Source organism: Ammodytes marinus (genome assembly GCF_949987685.1).
Source record: "Ammodytes marinus genome assembly, chromosome: 3".
Taxonomy (NCBI): domain Eukaryota; kingdom Metazoa; phylum Chordata; class Actinopteri; order Uranoscopiformes; family Ammodytidae; genus Ammodytes; species Ammodytes marinus.
Genome location: NC_137232.1, coordinates 18,398,972 through 18,413,567, shown reverse-complemented (window position 1 = coordinate 18,413,567; position 14,596 = coordinate 18,398,972). Strand labels below are relative to the sequence as shown.

The following is a 14,596-nucleotide window of genomic DNA, read 5'->3' as shown; positions in this document are numbered from 1 at the left end:
CCTTCACTATGTCGGATGATGTGTGTGTGTGTGCCAAGACCACACCACACGCACATTATAATTCCATGCAGAGCACTCTTTCTATGTCAGGAAATATGTCTAGATGGGGAATTAAAATAACTTATTCATTTTGTATTTTATGTAAAACAAAAACTGACAAAAAAGAAAAGAAGTTCCCACTATGATCTAAATGCCGTTTCAAAGCCTCATCTTTACTTTCAGGGATACAATTCTGGAGAAGAGATTTTCTTCATAGAGCTGAGTATTTAACGATTTTCATTTTTCTAATATAGATATTTCCTCATTAGAAACAGAAGTCTTATCAAGCTATTATTGGCTATTCTCGATTGAGTGACCAACAACCAAGAAGAAGTTTACATTTTAACAAACAGATGAAGGTTCTGAAAAACAGATAATAGTTTTTTACCATTTTTTTTTTAGGATTTAAGTTATTCTTTCATCATCTCACAGTCAATTTTCCCTGACTATTTTGCAAAGCAATCTCACAGGACACTGAGAGACTGGTGCAAGAGTCGAGAGTAAGGAAAAAATAAATAATAAATAATAAATTCAATGCTCATAAATCACCTACATCAAAAAATAATAAAAACTATTATCTGCTTTTCAGGGTCTTTATCTAGTTGTTAAAATGGAAGCTGCAGTTTTTCCCTTTGGGTGTTGGTCACTCCTAAATGGATACATTTGTCCCTCTGTCATGTATATGGACTCTGAATCATATCCATCGAATACAGCTAAGGTTTAGGGCAGACCAGGTGATGGATAGTGGCGGGGACTGTCATCCTGCTGGCTTACACTACAGTCATTAAGCTGTAAATCTTTCACAACAACACCGGCCAACACAATGCCAGAGAGGCTTCTCCTCGCTTCTCCACCTTGTCATTGGTGTAACAATGAAATTGCCAACTGGATCGCTTTGTCAGCACGCACAATGGCCTCAATACTCCAAGCAGCCAGTAAAACTGTTGCACAAGACATCATACATACAGGTGGAGTGAAATACAGCAAACAATTCAAATATTCCAATTGACCATACTTCTAATGACACAAATCATAGATTCCAATCCAATTAGAACATTTCCTTGGAGTAAGAATAAAATACACATATAAGCAGTACAATAGGTGACATTTGCTGCCTGTTTAAGAAGTGAAAACACATATGATATATTCCCAAATGAAGGACATTTGATTAAAGGTCACATATTATGCTAAATGCACTTTTTAAATGTGTTCTAACATATCCATGGGTCCACGGTGTGCCTAGAGACTGCCAAAATATAAAAAAAAATAACAATCTCTCCTTTTCTCACGCTCCCCCTTTCTGAAACCCCCACCCCTACCCCCCAATATACTCCAGTCAGAATTCTCCTCGTTTCTGACCTCACAAACTGGAAAGCCAGAAGCTTCCACTGTGCAGCCCACGCCCCTATTTCTTATTGGTACACGGCCCTGACAGACAGAGGGCGAGGCGTATCTGGCTTCGCTTCCGGACAGGGGGCGGGGGGAGCTCAAAGATTGTATCTTTACGAAGGGAGCTGCAGCTCTTTTTAAAAAATAGGCCATTGTGAGATTAGCTGAACATCAGCATAGTACAATAAATTATCTGAAAGTTTTTTTCAGCAAACAATTAAAGAAAAACGTATTAGGGACCACTAAGACCATATGATATGGTGTATAATAATACCGAAAAGTGTATAATATGGGAGCTTTAAAGTATACAGTGGCTGTCTGTGCAATATTAAGATTGGCACTGCTGTTGTCTTTGATAATGTTTAGCATTGCTTGGCTCACACATTGTTTGATCACTTTACAATAAATAGAAAAAAATCTTGGGGTCACTCTACACACATTTAATATTTATTTAATTTGTGTTGTTGGAGGTTGTATTTTGTTTTGTGATTGGATGTGATGATGTGATGTAATCATCTTGCTGCGAAATGAATCTACCCTCGGGTATAAATAAAGTTACCTTACCATACACATCTTTAATATTCTGTCTACTGACTCCTTTTCCTTGGACAGGAACACATTTCCATCATTGTGCTCTTTGTCCAAAAACACAAATGACAAGTCTCCAAAATACTCAACTATTTAATTCAATCCACACAGTTCATGGCCAGTGTCTGACTGCATATAGTTCTTTTGTCATACATAATGGCCTGTGTACACTGTACACTGTTTGCTTGGGCAGTGTTTCTAAAGCTGCAAACAAGACGACAACAACACTGACATCTGCTGGTGAAAGTGCATTTATTACATCTACTTGTCCCTATGTGTATTTGCTGCCCCGTGTTCTGCCTCTAAGGTAGTCTTTCCAGGGTTAGGGTTTCCAGGGCTTCCTCCAGGTAAAAGTAGCAGTACCTTCTGGGTCTATGCAATACTGTGTAAGGAGCATTATATGTTAGAGCTGGTTCAAAATCAAGCTAATTATAACTTACTTTTTTTATAATATTCGGTACTATTATCTGTAACAGTTAACAGCTGCTATGGACCTATGGCTATCAGATACATATAGGTATTTATTTATTTAACGGAGTAGAAGTAAAGTAATGAAATAGAAATAACGCAAAAGTATCTTGCAAGTTACTATACAGAATGAAAAGTACACAATGGTTCTAGTTTGTGCTCAGTTTGCCTTCTTTTCTCTGGCAAAGACAAACATTGGTGGTAGAAAGGAAAGAAAGTAAATTAAAGAATCATACATCATTTTCATACAGTTTTACACACCAGAGGCAGGTGTATTGAAGAAGCACTTTTTAAACACTAAGGCAAAAACTAAATTAAAAAATGTAAATGACGATGAGAGGGGAAACAAAAGGAATCAAATGCCAACAAGACATGATAACACAGAAAAAATAATAATAGATAAATGAATTAAAGTCATGGCACAATCAAAGGACCATTCAAACAGTCTCCCTCAAAGTCCCCCTCAGAATAGTTGATCACAAACCTCCAGTTCCTGCTATTGTTTCAGATAATAAAACCTAATTAACTTGCTGAGGTTAATGAGTCTTTTATGCCCTTGGAATCCATGTGACCAGTTTCTCCTTGATGCAAAATACAGTTATCTCTTTTTGTTATACAGCTATTACTCATGAGTATTTGCAGTGCTGGAAAAAGTAGGCTATTCAGATCCTTTAATAAAGGAAATGTAGCAGTTACACACTGAAAATACTCCACTTGAAGTAAAAGTTTTGCATTCAAAACCTTGTGTAAAAGTTGTTAATATCAGCAAAATGTAATTGTAGTGCTGCTGTCCATTATCTTCAGCAGTTTGTACAACATCCTTCTCCAACCAATTAGGGGCTCCAGAGTCCAGAGCAGTCCCCTGCAATGGACCAGCATAATTTTTCAGGGTTTTTTTTTCTCAGTTGTTGTACCCAAAACTTTCTCTCAAAGTAGAGTCTGGAAGTGAGCTGTACCTGAGAGACTGAACTCGGGGAACTAGAGAGCGGTGTGTCCCCCTCCGTCACTGCCGACGTCACCTTCCTCCTAGTGACTGCTGTTATCAAGATGGCGCTGCGGCCAGGATCTGGGGGAGGCAGCAGGTATTTTTGCCTTTTAAAATGAACTCTGTCGCTAAAAGGTTGACGTTTAAAACAATATCCGTCTCTGAGTGCCGGTTAGCAACACATTAATCCCCACGGAGAGACCTTGAAGACGGCGACAAAGGTTTAGTTGATGTTGTGGAGGCTGGGTGATGAGATGAGATGGCTGGTTGTCAGGTGTCACAGCTAACGCCAGCTAGCTGTTTCTGGACCAAAATATTCCTCCCCGTGTTCATAAATTTACTCATTTGACATGCCATGTCGTGTGTAAACTTTATTATTCCCGAAGCACACGGTATCCAACAATATAAAATGATATTTACTCAAAATAAATGCACAAAGCTCTCTTGTAGCATTGTTAGAAGATAGCTTGCACCTGTGAATTCAGGCCTGTGGACGCCTCATAGGGTTATTATCTGGCCTCATTATTACTTCGGATATAATACATGAGTATGACATAATGTATTTTCTGATTATCTGTATATAGGGTGGTTAGTATCACGTTGTTGTACTGTTGTACGTGAACGCGATGCAAATGAGAAGTGATGCTCTTAAGGCCTACTTAAGCTGCTAAAAAAATCTTAATTTTCTTACACACCAGCTGAAGAAGCTGTATATGTTTAAATGAGTATGTCTCTACTGAATCACACAGTCAACACTCCACATTTCTCACTTCTCAATCGTTGTACGTATTAGGGAGACCTGTAGATGTGTTTTTAGAGCAGCCAGTGGAATGATGAATCGTCTGCAGATGAGATGAGAAAAGGCCGGACCTCATGATTCTTTGATGAGCTGGAGCTCGAGCCGATTGAATAACAAATATCCTCTGGTTACAAGCAGCTCGACTGGCCAGCTGATGCTGATCTGACAGGCGAAACCAAAGCCCCTCAAGACTGTAGATGAGTTTGTGGCAGGCAGTTTGAAAAAACAAAAGCAGGTGTAATGTGTAATTGTTGTTATTTTTACAATTCTTATTCTGCTGACCTCTGATAGACAGTGTGTGTCCTTAGCTCTTGGCTAAAGTCAGTTGAGTTTACTTGTGTTATTTACACACTTGTTGCCAGTATTTAGGGTGGTAGTCCCTTTTTCTTACGTTGTTTTGACTTAATTAGGGTAGGAAGAAAACGTCTTAATTATGGAGTGAGAATTGTGCCAGCGCTTCTTTTTAACTGATAAGGCATTCGGCTTTATTTGGCTGATGGGCTGTGAATAACATCCAATAAGTCTATTGCCAAATTGAATGGATATGAATGAAGGAGTTATATTTTGAGGGTTTTCAGTGCTGTGTGTGTGGCTACCAGACATGATAACACAGCGATAATAAAGTACAATGTGTCGTTGAGTGCCACAGTGGAGGAAAGCCATAAGGTGGAGCAGTAGCGCTGCAGCTGTTTGATATTTGAAGTTAATGTGTCAATATGAATACTTATAATGATGCTGAGCTGTTCATTCAATGTTGTGTCTTCATTTTCCGGATGGAGACAATGACAGAGATGCAATGTATCAATCCTATTAGTAGGTGATGAACGGCTCCATGCAGTTTACTCTGTCTTTAACAGGCCATATGATAACAGCAAGATTTGTCACACATTTGATCACATGAATCAATGTCAGAAGATGTCCTATTGTAATAAGCTACTTGGCAAGACTAAACAAAACACATATTAGTTTTTCTTTTTAGTGTTTGAAAATCAATTATATAGATCAATTACATTTCAGTATTGATTAGCCTGCAGAATATTTTTTGCATTCATCAAATCCTCATTATTTAGTTCGTAAAATGTTTTTCAACATACTCATCCCAATTTACCAAGTGACATCTTCAAATAAGTGTTTTTCCATCCCACAGTCCCTAACCTAGAGTAGAGACATTTAGCTGGAGCCAGTAGATGACACCAATAAACTGATTATTCAATTATCAATGATAGTTTCCATGGAAATTATTTTGATCAACTATTTAATTATGCGATGTATAACATTGGCAGAAAATAGTGAGTGATAATCATTTGATAATCTGAAACCAGACAATTTCCGGCATGTTTTGTTTGATAAATGGCTTACACTATAGATGATCGAAATAGACAATTAATAATGATAATGCATTGTGGTTAAGAACAATGATTCATTTCCATTGATCGTTTCCAGCTCTAATTGTATTGTATTGTTTTATTTTTATTACTGCACAGAAAAAATGGCTTCAGTTACTGAAACCTCAGTCCTGTAAAAGAGTGGTTTATTGTTCACTGTATTTTCCACGAACAGAGCAGTTTAAGAACACGCTAAAATCATTCTTATTTTTAGTTTCCTCATTAATGATTACATTGACTGAAACGCTGGCCCCTGACGTCTCTCTCCCTGATTTCAGAACGGTGTGATGATAAGTGTTTGATGATTACAGGCCTTTAACAAGGCTCTGGCTCGCCCGACATCGACAGCTGCTATTACTGCTTATCTCCCTCTGTGCTAATCTGCCCAGCCACCACAACCTGTTATTTGCTGCAGGGTGGTGGGCAACAGGCAGGCTGTAGGCTCCTATAAAAGCTTTTTAAGCTGCAAATCTTACTGGGAGCCAGATGTGAGAGTCTGAAGCCCCCCCCCCCCCCTCAAGACAAAGGCATCTCTAAAGATAATTTCATCAAGTCTATATAGGTCAAAATGTCTTTATATTATGACTGAAATGTCAACAATATTTCCTTATACATCTACTTTCATTCTGAATCACTGAATTGAAATTGTACAAAAACTTCACTTTTTGTAAGGATGAATAAACAAAGCCTCCAAAAGTAAATTGTGCATGAAGAAGTCAAACCCAAGTCAAAATAATTCCTCATTTGCCACAGGGAGGTGATAATTGCTTTGACAAATGCTTGGGCTATTTTGCAATGAGCTCCCCGCCTCCCAATTGTTAGCACAGTTGTGTTGGTATTAGAAGTTATCAGTATGATAATGTGACCCAATGGATTAGTTAGAGGCTATTAGAAGCTCAAGTTTAGCTTAGAGGCAGTGGCTCTTTATTGTGTTTGTCTCTGCATCATCAGTTCCAGCCTGAAGAAGCACATTTGAATAAGTTATTTGACATATAGCTGAAGGCCTGTGTGGGTTGGCTCCACAGAGGAGAGACTTGGCCGACTAGAGGCTTCCTCTGATTGTTTCTCAGCACAGACGCTTTTGACAGAGTCCATGTTGCCTCTGGGAACTCATTTGCACCAATTTTTCTTTTTGGCATTAATGTTAAAAATGACAGCCCAAATTCTCCTTGACTGGTCTTTGTGAATAAGCTGAAACTACTTTTATTTTGCAGAACTAAGGCTCATTGCGAGGCTCTTGCTTTAACTGCTACTTTAATATCTTTTATATGTATAATATATTTTTCCTCATACCTGTCAGATTAAGTTAAGTGTGTGTAGTGAAAGCAACTTTTATACAACAATAGCACAGTAAGATACACCACCCTACATTCAAATGTTATCTGGTCAATGTTCAGGGTTTCAAATGTCATTCAGTTAAATGATTGTATTATGGTATATTACAAAGACGACACACTGAATATATGCATATTTATAGCAATGGCAGTTACAGTCTAGCTTTAAATACTATTAATACGACACAAATAACAATGGCTTGTTAGTCAGAGTGAATGTGGTGATGGCTCTATACTTCACATTCAAGAATGCTGCTGGGGACATGATGCTGGTTCTGCATCTCATGTAGAAAAGTTGTATGTGTGTGTCTCTACTTCAGTTCATTCATATATTTTTTTCTCCCCTTTAGTTTTATGTATCCTGTCGGAGGGGCCATGGGGCCGCCACAAGGTGAGTCATTCTGCAGTCGACACCAATGTGCTCTTTACTTCTCATCAGTCTTTCCTGTTAACAATTGGTCCTTGCCATTTAAAATCACCACAAGTCATTAAGCAGAAGTAGGAAGGTAGCAGCGAGGATTTGCTATATTGGAGCTCATACCTTTATTACCAACGCCAAAGTAGTGCCTTGCTGGCTGAAGATGCACTATCGTTTAGCTGTGCCTGCTCGTATTTTATATTTAGGCCATTTGCTTTGCAGTAACACTCCTGATAAACCATCCACACACACCTCCTGGGACAGGCGTCCCCAAGGGGTCATTACACGCTCCCATTAGCCTTGTCATTTTAGACAAAGTAGATTGTGTGCAGCCAGCAAAACAAGCCACTTATTCAGCCCGGTTGAGCCCTTACATGGTGAATCATCTGGAGGCTCCAGTAGAGGAGCGGGCTGCTCAGCTCTGGCTGTCAGCACACACACACACACACACACACACACACACACACACACACACACACACACACACACACACACACACACACACACACACACACACACAGCCCTCTGTGAAAACAAACAAGACACTTTTTCTCCCTCGCTCCTCTTGTTTTGCTCCAAGCTGTCACAGTAGTCACCAGAAAAACACATCTGGTTGTTTGCTGAGCCCGTGTCTTTTCCCAGCTGTCCAGGAAATTGATTTGCAATACTGAATCATGACCAGACTATGGTGGCTTTTTTTCCCTCCAAACTCTGAACTCATATTAAGTTTTCTTCAGTGTACTATGAATTGGCCTGACTGTCATGCTTCAAATAGAAATTGAATGCCCTATAATTTGCCATGTTTACAGAAGATATTAGAAGTGTTTGTGTGTTCCTGCAGGCATGGTACCAATGCAACAACAACAACAACAACAACAACAGCAGCAGCAGCAGCAGCAGCAGGGTTATCCCATGGTTCCTGTCATGCAGCAGAACATGCAAGGCATGATGGGAATGAACTATGGTGGACAGATGCCCCCTGGAGCCATGCCTATGCAGGTGAGCTTGTGTGTCTGTATTTAGTTTTGATGTTGAGCAGTTTTTATCTTACTGATTTTGTGCTTGTTTATTGATGTACAATTGTCCTTGAAATAGCTTCCTTAAAGGGGTTTGACACATGCATTATAGTATTTTTGAACACATTTTCTAATACTTGATTCATAAATACATTGTTAAGTGGAGACCTTCATTTAGAGCCCTTTTGCTTCCAAATCAGTCTAGTCAAAAAAATGCTTAGGCATCAGCACAGTAACAATAATTTATTGCATCCTGGTGATTTGACTCTAGTCCATAATGTTTTTCTGAACTGCATTTCTTTCCCTTGGTGGGAGCATTTATCCCTTAAGTAAAGGATCGTGTAGAATTGTTAACAGGTGTCTGAGCTGCTGTTTGTATGTTTTTTGTTGTGTGCATGTGTCTAACAGGGTGGGATGGCTATGGGGATGCAGACTCCTGGCATGCAGTACATGGGTCAGCCACAGTATATGGGCATGAGACAGGCCGGACCTCAGTACACTGCTGACATGCAGAAACACATGGCTGAGGAGCACCAGTAAGTCATCTTGACTCTTATATTATGGTTTCTTCTTTTTTGTCATTTCTGTGTACGCATGAATGCTCACATCTGCATTTTGTACAATATAACCACCATACTAGATTTAGGAAGGTGCAAAACATAGCTTCTGCTTATCTAGCTTATTTATAGCACAGAGATACAGGGAAGAAATGGGGCAGACAGGGGAATGACATGCAGAAAACAGACCTCAGGTCGAATTTGAACTGTGTCTGCTGCGAGGATTAGGCCTCCTGGGAGGGACGCTCTACTCTCAAGCTTTTAAAATGTAATTAATTTAATTCGGAGGATGAATCTCAATGACTTTGGTGATCTCCTAACATTTCCTCTAGTGCCACCATGAGGTTAACTTCAATGTTTTGTTTTATGAACAAGTATCTTTCTTTCCCCAGAATTAAAAACATTCTTGTCAGAACTTAAGCTGTAGTTTGTTCTAAGCAATGGCATGCTACCACGGCTGTGTTGAACATAGTAAAGATTATATCTTTGAATGGATCTCAAAGCTCTGCTGTGCCTACAGTAAGTGCAACCTCACAGGGGGCAGACTCTCAATCTTTTTAAATTGCCTTCCGTAGCTAAAGCTTTCTAACACACTGAATCACTTTTAGCTCCAGCGCTGCTGCTCCGGAGTTACCACTGATTTTATAACGTTATGGCTTTTTTATGGTCCTTTTTTCCCTTCAGGATTGTACAGTTCCCCCTTCGCTTTCTGTTTTTTTTTAAGAGGCCACTTTTTTATTCTATCCATTTATATTTTTTTGATCATTGCATATATGTACAGTATTTACTGTACCATGTCTTTGGTTTACATTTTCTACGATATGAGGGTGTGCTAGTGGCATAAGGTTTTAAGATGAAGACCAAGTTACAGTAATGTCCCCGGTTTAAGTCCCATCCCTTGTTGCATTTAATTATTTAACTCTACTCTTCTTTCCTGTCAGCTTCCTCCAGACTACTATCTTTCAGGTTAAAAAATTCCCCAAAAAGACCTGATACTGTAATACTGTATCATTATTCTCTTTAATTTCTATAAATATTGATTGTTGATATGTCCGTTACATACATACCGTTTGTGGTTTACAATTTTCATTTCTTTCCACAAATGTATATATCCAGCATTTCATTGACACAAATCAGTATTTATGTGCATGAAAGTTACAAGAAAAGCCCACAAACATATACAAAAAGAAGTCATTACATGTATTAAACAGAGGTATTCTTGGTTAATATGTGAAATGAAAAGAATGGTAATAATTGTATTGAGGGGCCCCATTAACAACAGAAGCCAATAGGACATTTCTCTCCACTAATTTGGTTATGATGACATGATGAAACTGCATACAGTTTTTATGTAACTATTACTCCATCTCCCTGCAAAACTCCTTCATTTGAGTGTTTATTTATTTTTTATTCTGAAATGTATTCACTAGAGAAAATTGTTTCTGCCTTCTCCTCTCAATTACTGTTAACCATACAACAATTCAAATGCCTTGCCCTGTTCCCAACCTGTTGAATAATAAGATTCACTTGGCTCTGCATATAATGTCTGCGCTCTTGTTGCCCTTCAGAAAACGTCTGGAGCAGCAGCAGAAGATGCTGGAGGAGGACAGGAAAAGGAGACAGTTTGAGGAGCAGAAGCAGAAGCTCAGGCTGCTCAGCAGTGTCAAACCCAAGGTGAGTCGCTCTCCACACCCTTTTTTACTATTTTCTTTTCTGACACCTTTTGACTGCTCTTCTTTCTAACCGCCTGGGCTCTTGATCCCGTATTGTTCTGTACTCAGACGGGAGAAAAGAGCCGCGATGACGCCTTGGAGGCAATCAAAGGCAACCTGGACGGCTTCAGCAGAGACGCCAAGATGCATCCCACTCCATCATCACAGAGCAAGAAGCCAGGTACCTTCCCCTCAAAAGCTTTAAGATGTAATCTCTGGGATTTGTCCTATTGTTGCCTCTCTCCGTCATCAGAACTGCTCTCTGTAGCTCCATTGAAATGGCTCCGTCTGAGAATAATAGCTGGATTAAGAGGCAGGTCAGCATGGTCACTGCCCAGCTAGCAGCAAGACAAAATTGGGATGTGCTGTCTCGAGTACATAATGCAACACACATTCTTATCACATGATTTTTTTTTCCTTGTCTTACACATCTGCACATTTGTTCTTTATTTTCATTGTCGCTTTTTAGTAGTGCCTTCATTTTTATATCTGTCTAATACAGAATCTCTTCATGGTGTCTTTTTATAGTGTCTTAGAACTATTCATTTTTCTCACTGAACTTCTTTCTGTGCAGCTCAGAAAATTGTAGTATATGCATTGGACAAACCTGGCCTGAAGTAAAGCTCTACAGCAGAAGTGCCCAACGTCTTTGGTTTTTAAAACCCTAAAATGAAGCCATATCTAATAGCATCACCAATGGCATGGCTCTAACGTTGATTAGTCGTGAGTTGTTTAATTTGAATAATTATCGCCAACTACAAATGCTATAACTGTCCGATGTTTCAAAAAATTGGAGAAAAAAAGAGCAAAGATTTATGTTGAACAATGTTTTTTGTGGGCCCTAACCCACAGGTTGCGTCTGCTTAAGAGTAATTATTCTTGGGTTATTGCTTATATACAAATGTTACAGCTTTAAAAAATCCCCATCACATCAGTTGAGTTAAATAGCATTTTATTTAATCAGAAAATTAATTAAATGCTGCATGCACATTTGTTCAATATGCAGTTCTACAATTTCTGGTCTTGCACAAATTAGTCCTTATCTCACTCTTGCAATGTGGAGCTCTAAAATCATTCTCCATTCTTGTAGTGTGTGTGTGTGTGTTGTGCCATCATCATTATTTGTTCATTTTTGCAGACTCATCGCCATCACACCCGTCTGTCAGCACTCACTCACTCCCCCCGGCTTTGTCTGAGGACAATGACGAGTTTAGTGACTTTCAGGGGCCTGTAGACGGCCCTGCCTCCTTTCCTCCACCCTCCTCCACCTCCTCCTCTCATGCCCACATCCAGCCCCCCAACACAGGTTACTGTGAGGACGATGACGGCTTTAGTGACTTTGTCCAGGGTCCCGTAAACGCTTTCCCTTCCTTCCAAACTTCACCCCCTTCACCCCCTGCCTCTGTGTCCATTCCCACTGTCACCACACACTCTGCTGTCAACACCAGCTTCCAATCTACATTTCAAGGTAACTCTTCCTTTTTGCTTTGTTGACGTCATCACCCCTCCCGTCCTCAAATAATCTGGAAGATTGTTTTTATAGTTGCTGCTTTTACTGCTGATGCTGTGAATAATATTTCCTCTAAGTGGTACGTCTGCATTTTGGTTTGGTTTTTGACCTGTGTTGCAGTGTGTGAGAGCATGCAGCCAACACAGACGCTAAACTACACTCGGCAAAAAAGGATGCTGAATAAATAAGGAAAGGAGAGGAAATAGGTTTTTTTCCCCTGTAGGTTTTAACCATAAAGCAGCTGTTTAGCACGTGTGCACCGAGATAAAGACTGTCACTGTCATGTGTCATCTGCCGTCCAATATGTGGGATGAGGAGCTGCTCTGTGACAGCTGTCTGTCTCTAGACTATGAATGACAGGACAGAGAGATCACCTTCTTTCCTGAGAAACAGCTATCTCTCCATAGCGTGTCAAAGCCCAATGCTCAGTCTGAATCATTTCTGGCCTCTTTGTTTAGCATCTGGTATAAGAAGATTAGATTGCACGAAAAAGGAAAAGAAAAAAAACAAACTTATATTTTTATTTGGGAAATTAAGAGATTTTCTTGTTCAGATAATGTAAAACCAAAATTTGAAGAAATTTGACCTGGTTAATTGCTCCAGAATCTACACATACGTAATGCAGGATTAATGTACTTTGTGCAAGCAGGAATGCCACAGGACCTCAGTTAGTGCTCAATACATACTGCGTGACAGTAAATAGATTAAGGGGGATATTCTCTAAGCCTGTTGCAAATTTAATCAAAGGTGCAACATTTTATATTGCAAGAGGAAAGCCGTATGTGAAGCAGTATACAGTAGGTTTAAAAGCTGGGTGATGTCACCTCAAAAAAATATTCTTTTAAATGTATGCGACTTTTGGTAAAACTTTAAGGTCCTTAAACAATTATTTCTGTAAACATATAAAAGGATCGTTGTCAGTCCCGCTCAATCACTTGTTGGACCTGATTATAGTCTCACTTCCTACAGTATGTGTCTGATGCAACACTACCACAGATTTTACACCTGCATTTGCCAGATGTTAAATTTCAGATGCAATATCCTCTGCCGTTTTATAGATCAGGTGTAGAAACTATGCATTTCCATTCCCTCCTCCCATATTTTTACTTTAAAATACATATTACATGAGACCAAACGCACAACTTTCATTGATTTATTTAGGGCCGAAGAAAGGGCAAAAAGGTGCCACAATTGGGATACTTTAACTGCTGTGTATAGCCACTGTGTCAAGATACCTGTGCCTCATCCACCCTTCTAGGCCCGTCCCTGGAAGAGAAGCTTTTCTCCTCATGTGATCTTACTGCCGATAGGACGGCCAAGGTTAGCTTTAAGTCCAAGCGGAGTTTGGCGGACCTGGGTCCTAGAGCTAAAGTTTCAACTCAGTTTCACTCCAGCAATAAAGCCAGGAACTGGGCTGCGGCCCCACAGGACTTGAGTTCTGTCTTCATCTCTGAAAAGCTCCCAGAAGCCCCGGCGGCAGCGCCCAGTGTCCACCCATCAGCTGCTGACTCGTCTCCTCAAACCAGTAGTGACAGTGGTGAGATAAGTGCCTGTTTATTAGACTATAGCTTCTTCTTTTCTCCCTCGCTTTGCTGCAGTATTAACACAATCAAGGCAGTACTCTTCTTTCGGTTCTGGGGAAAAAATCTCACTCTTTCTAACCCTGACCACAAAATAATGAAAAAAGCATTTGCAGAAGCTTAATCCATTCTATCTCTTTTGGTTGTTATTGTAATCTGATTCTGGACTGAGCATCATCACTGTTGTAGCCAATGTGCTGGTAAACAAAATCCTGCTGACATTTCCTTCAACCCTGGGATTATTACATGGTGGTGGAGTCTTTGAGGTATCCTCCCTGGTTTCTTTACATCTTCTACTAAGCCAAGTCTGTGCTCATGTTTCTTTCCCCCGCTTTAAACCTTTGTCACTTCAGGCCAAATCTCATTAAAAGGGCTTCTCATGTTGGCGCTCTCCTCCACACACGTTGTGGATAGGGGGTCTGTGTCTGTCAAGGTGCTGGGGTTATAGTTGCTGACTCAATAAGCTGCTGCCTGTTTCCTCGCTGTGTGCATCTCTGGTGCATGCCGACTGCTTTGGTTTAACAGGGACGCGCATGGACGGGCAGGTGCCACCGAGGCCCGAGCATAAGCTGAGGTTGATTGTGCATGCCGCTCGGCTTCTCCTTTGTTCTGTTTATATGTTTGTCTGTTTCCAAGTCCTTCTGTGTCGTTGAGGGAAATATAGAGGGCCTATCATGGAGTCCGAGGAGATTTGTGATAAGATTCATTTGACTGCCCAAGACTGATGGAAGTATTATGTGGAAAGTTGTGCTGCCGGAGAAAACAAATGTCTTGCAGCCGAGAGTAAATATAATTTAAAGTTTATTCAGGTCAATG

At 40.0% G+C, this 14,596-nt stretch overlaps 1 protein-coding gene across 7 annotated transcripts in view; it reads left to right on the top strand.

The window, feature by feature from the left end:
- The first annotated feature begins 3,519 nt into the window (after positions 1–3,519).
- The window catches only part of synrg (synergin, gamma), a 35,713-nt gene continuing 24,636 nt past the window's right edge, over positions 3,520–14,596 (top strand). For 5 of the 7 annotated variants that reach the window (XM_080053608.1, XM_080053610.1, XM_080053607.1 and 2 more), the window contains exons 1-8: positions 3,520–3,566; positions 7,338–7,378; positions 8,247–8,404; positions 8,830–8,957; positions 10,547–10,652; positions 10,760–10,871; positions 11,829–12,158; positions 13,459–13,737. In XM_080053608.1, the coding sequence (XP_079909734.1) occupies positions 3,532–3,566; positions 7,338–7,378; positions 8,247–8,404; positions 8,830–8,957; positions 10,547–10,652; positions 10,760–10,871; positions 11,829–12,158; positions 13,459–13,737 (1,189 nt within the window). In that variant the 5' untranslated portion in view covers positions 3,520–3,531. The remainder of the gene's footprint in view (positions 3,567–7,337; positions 7,379–8,246; positions 8,405–8,829; positions 8,958–10,546; positions 10,653–10,759; positions 10,872–11,828; positions 12,159–13,458; positions 13,738–14,596) is intronic. The other 2 variants (XM_080053612.1, XM_080053611.1) reach the window with 1 other exon arrangement.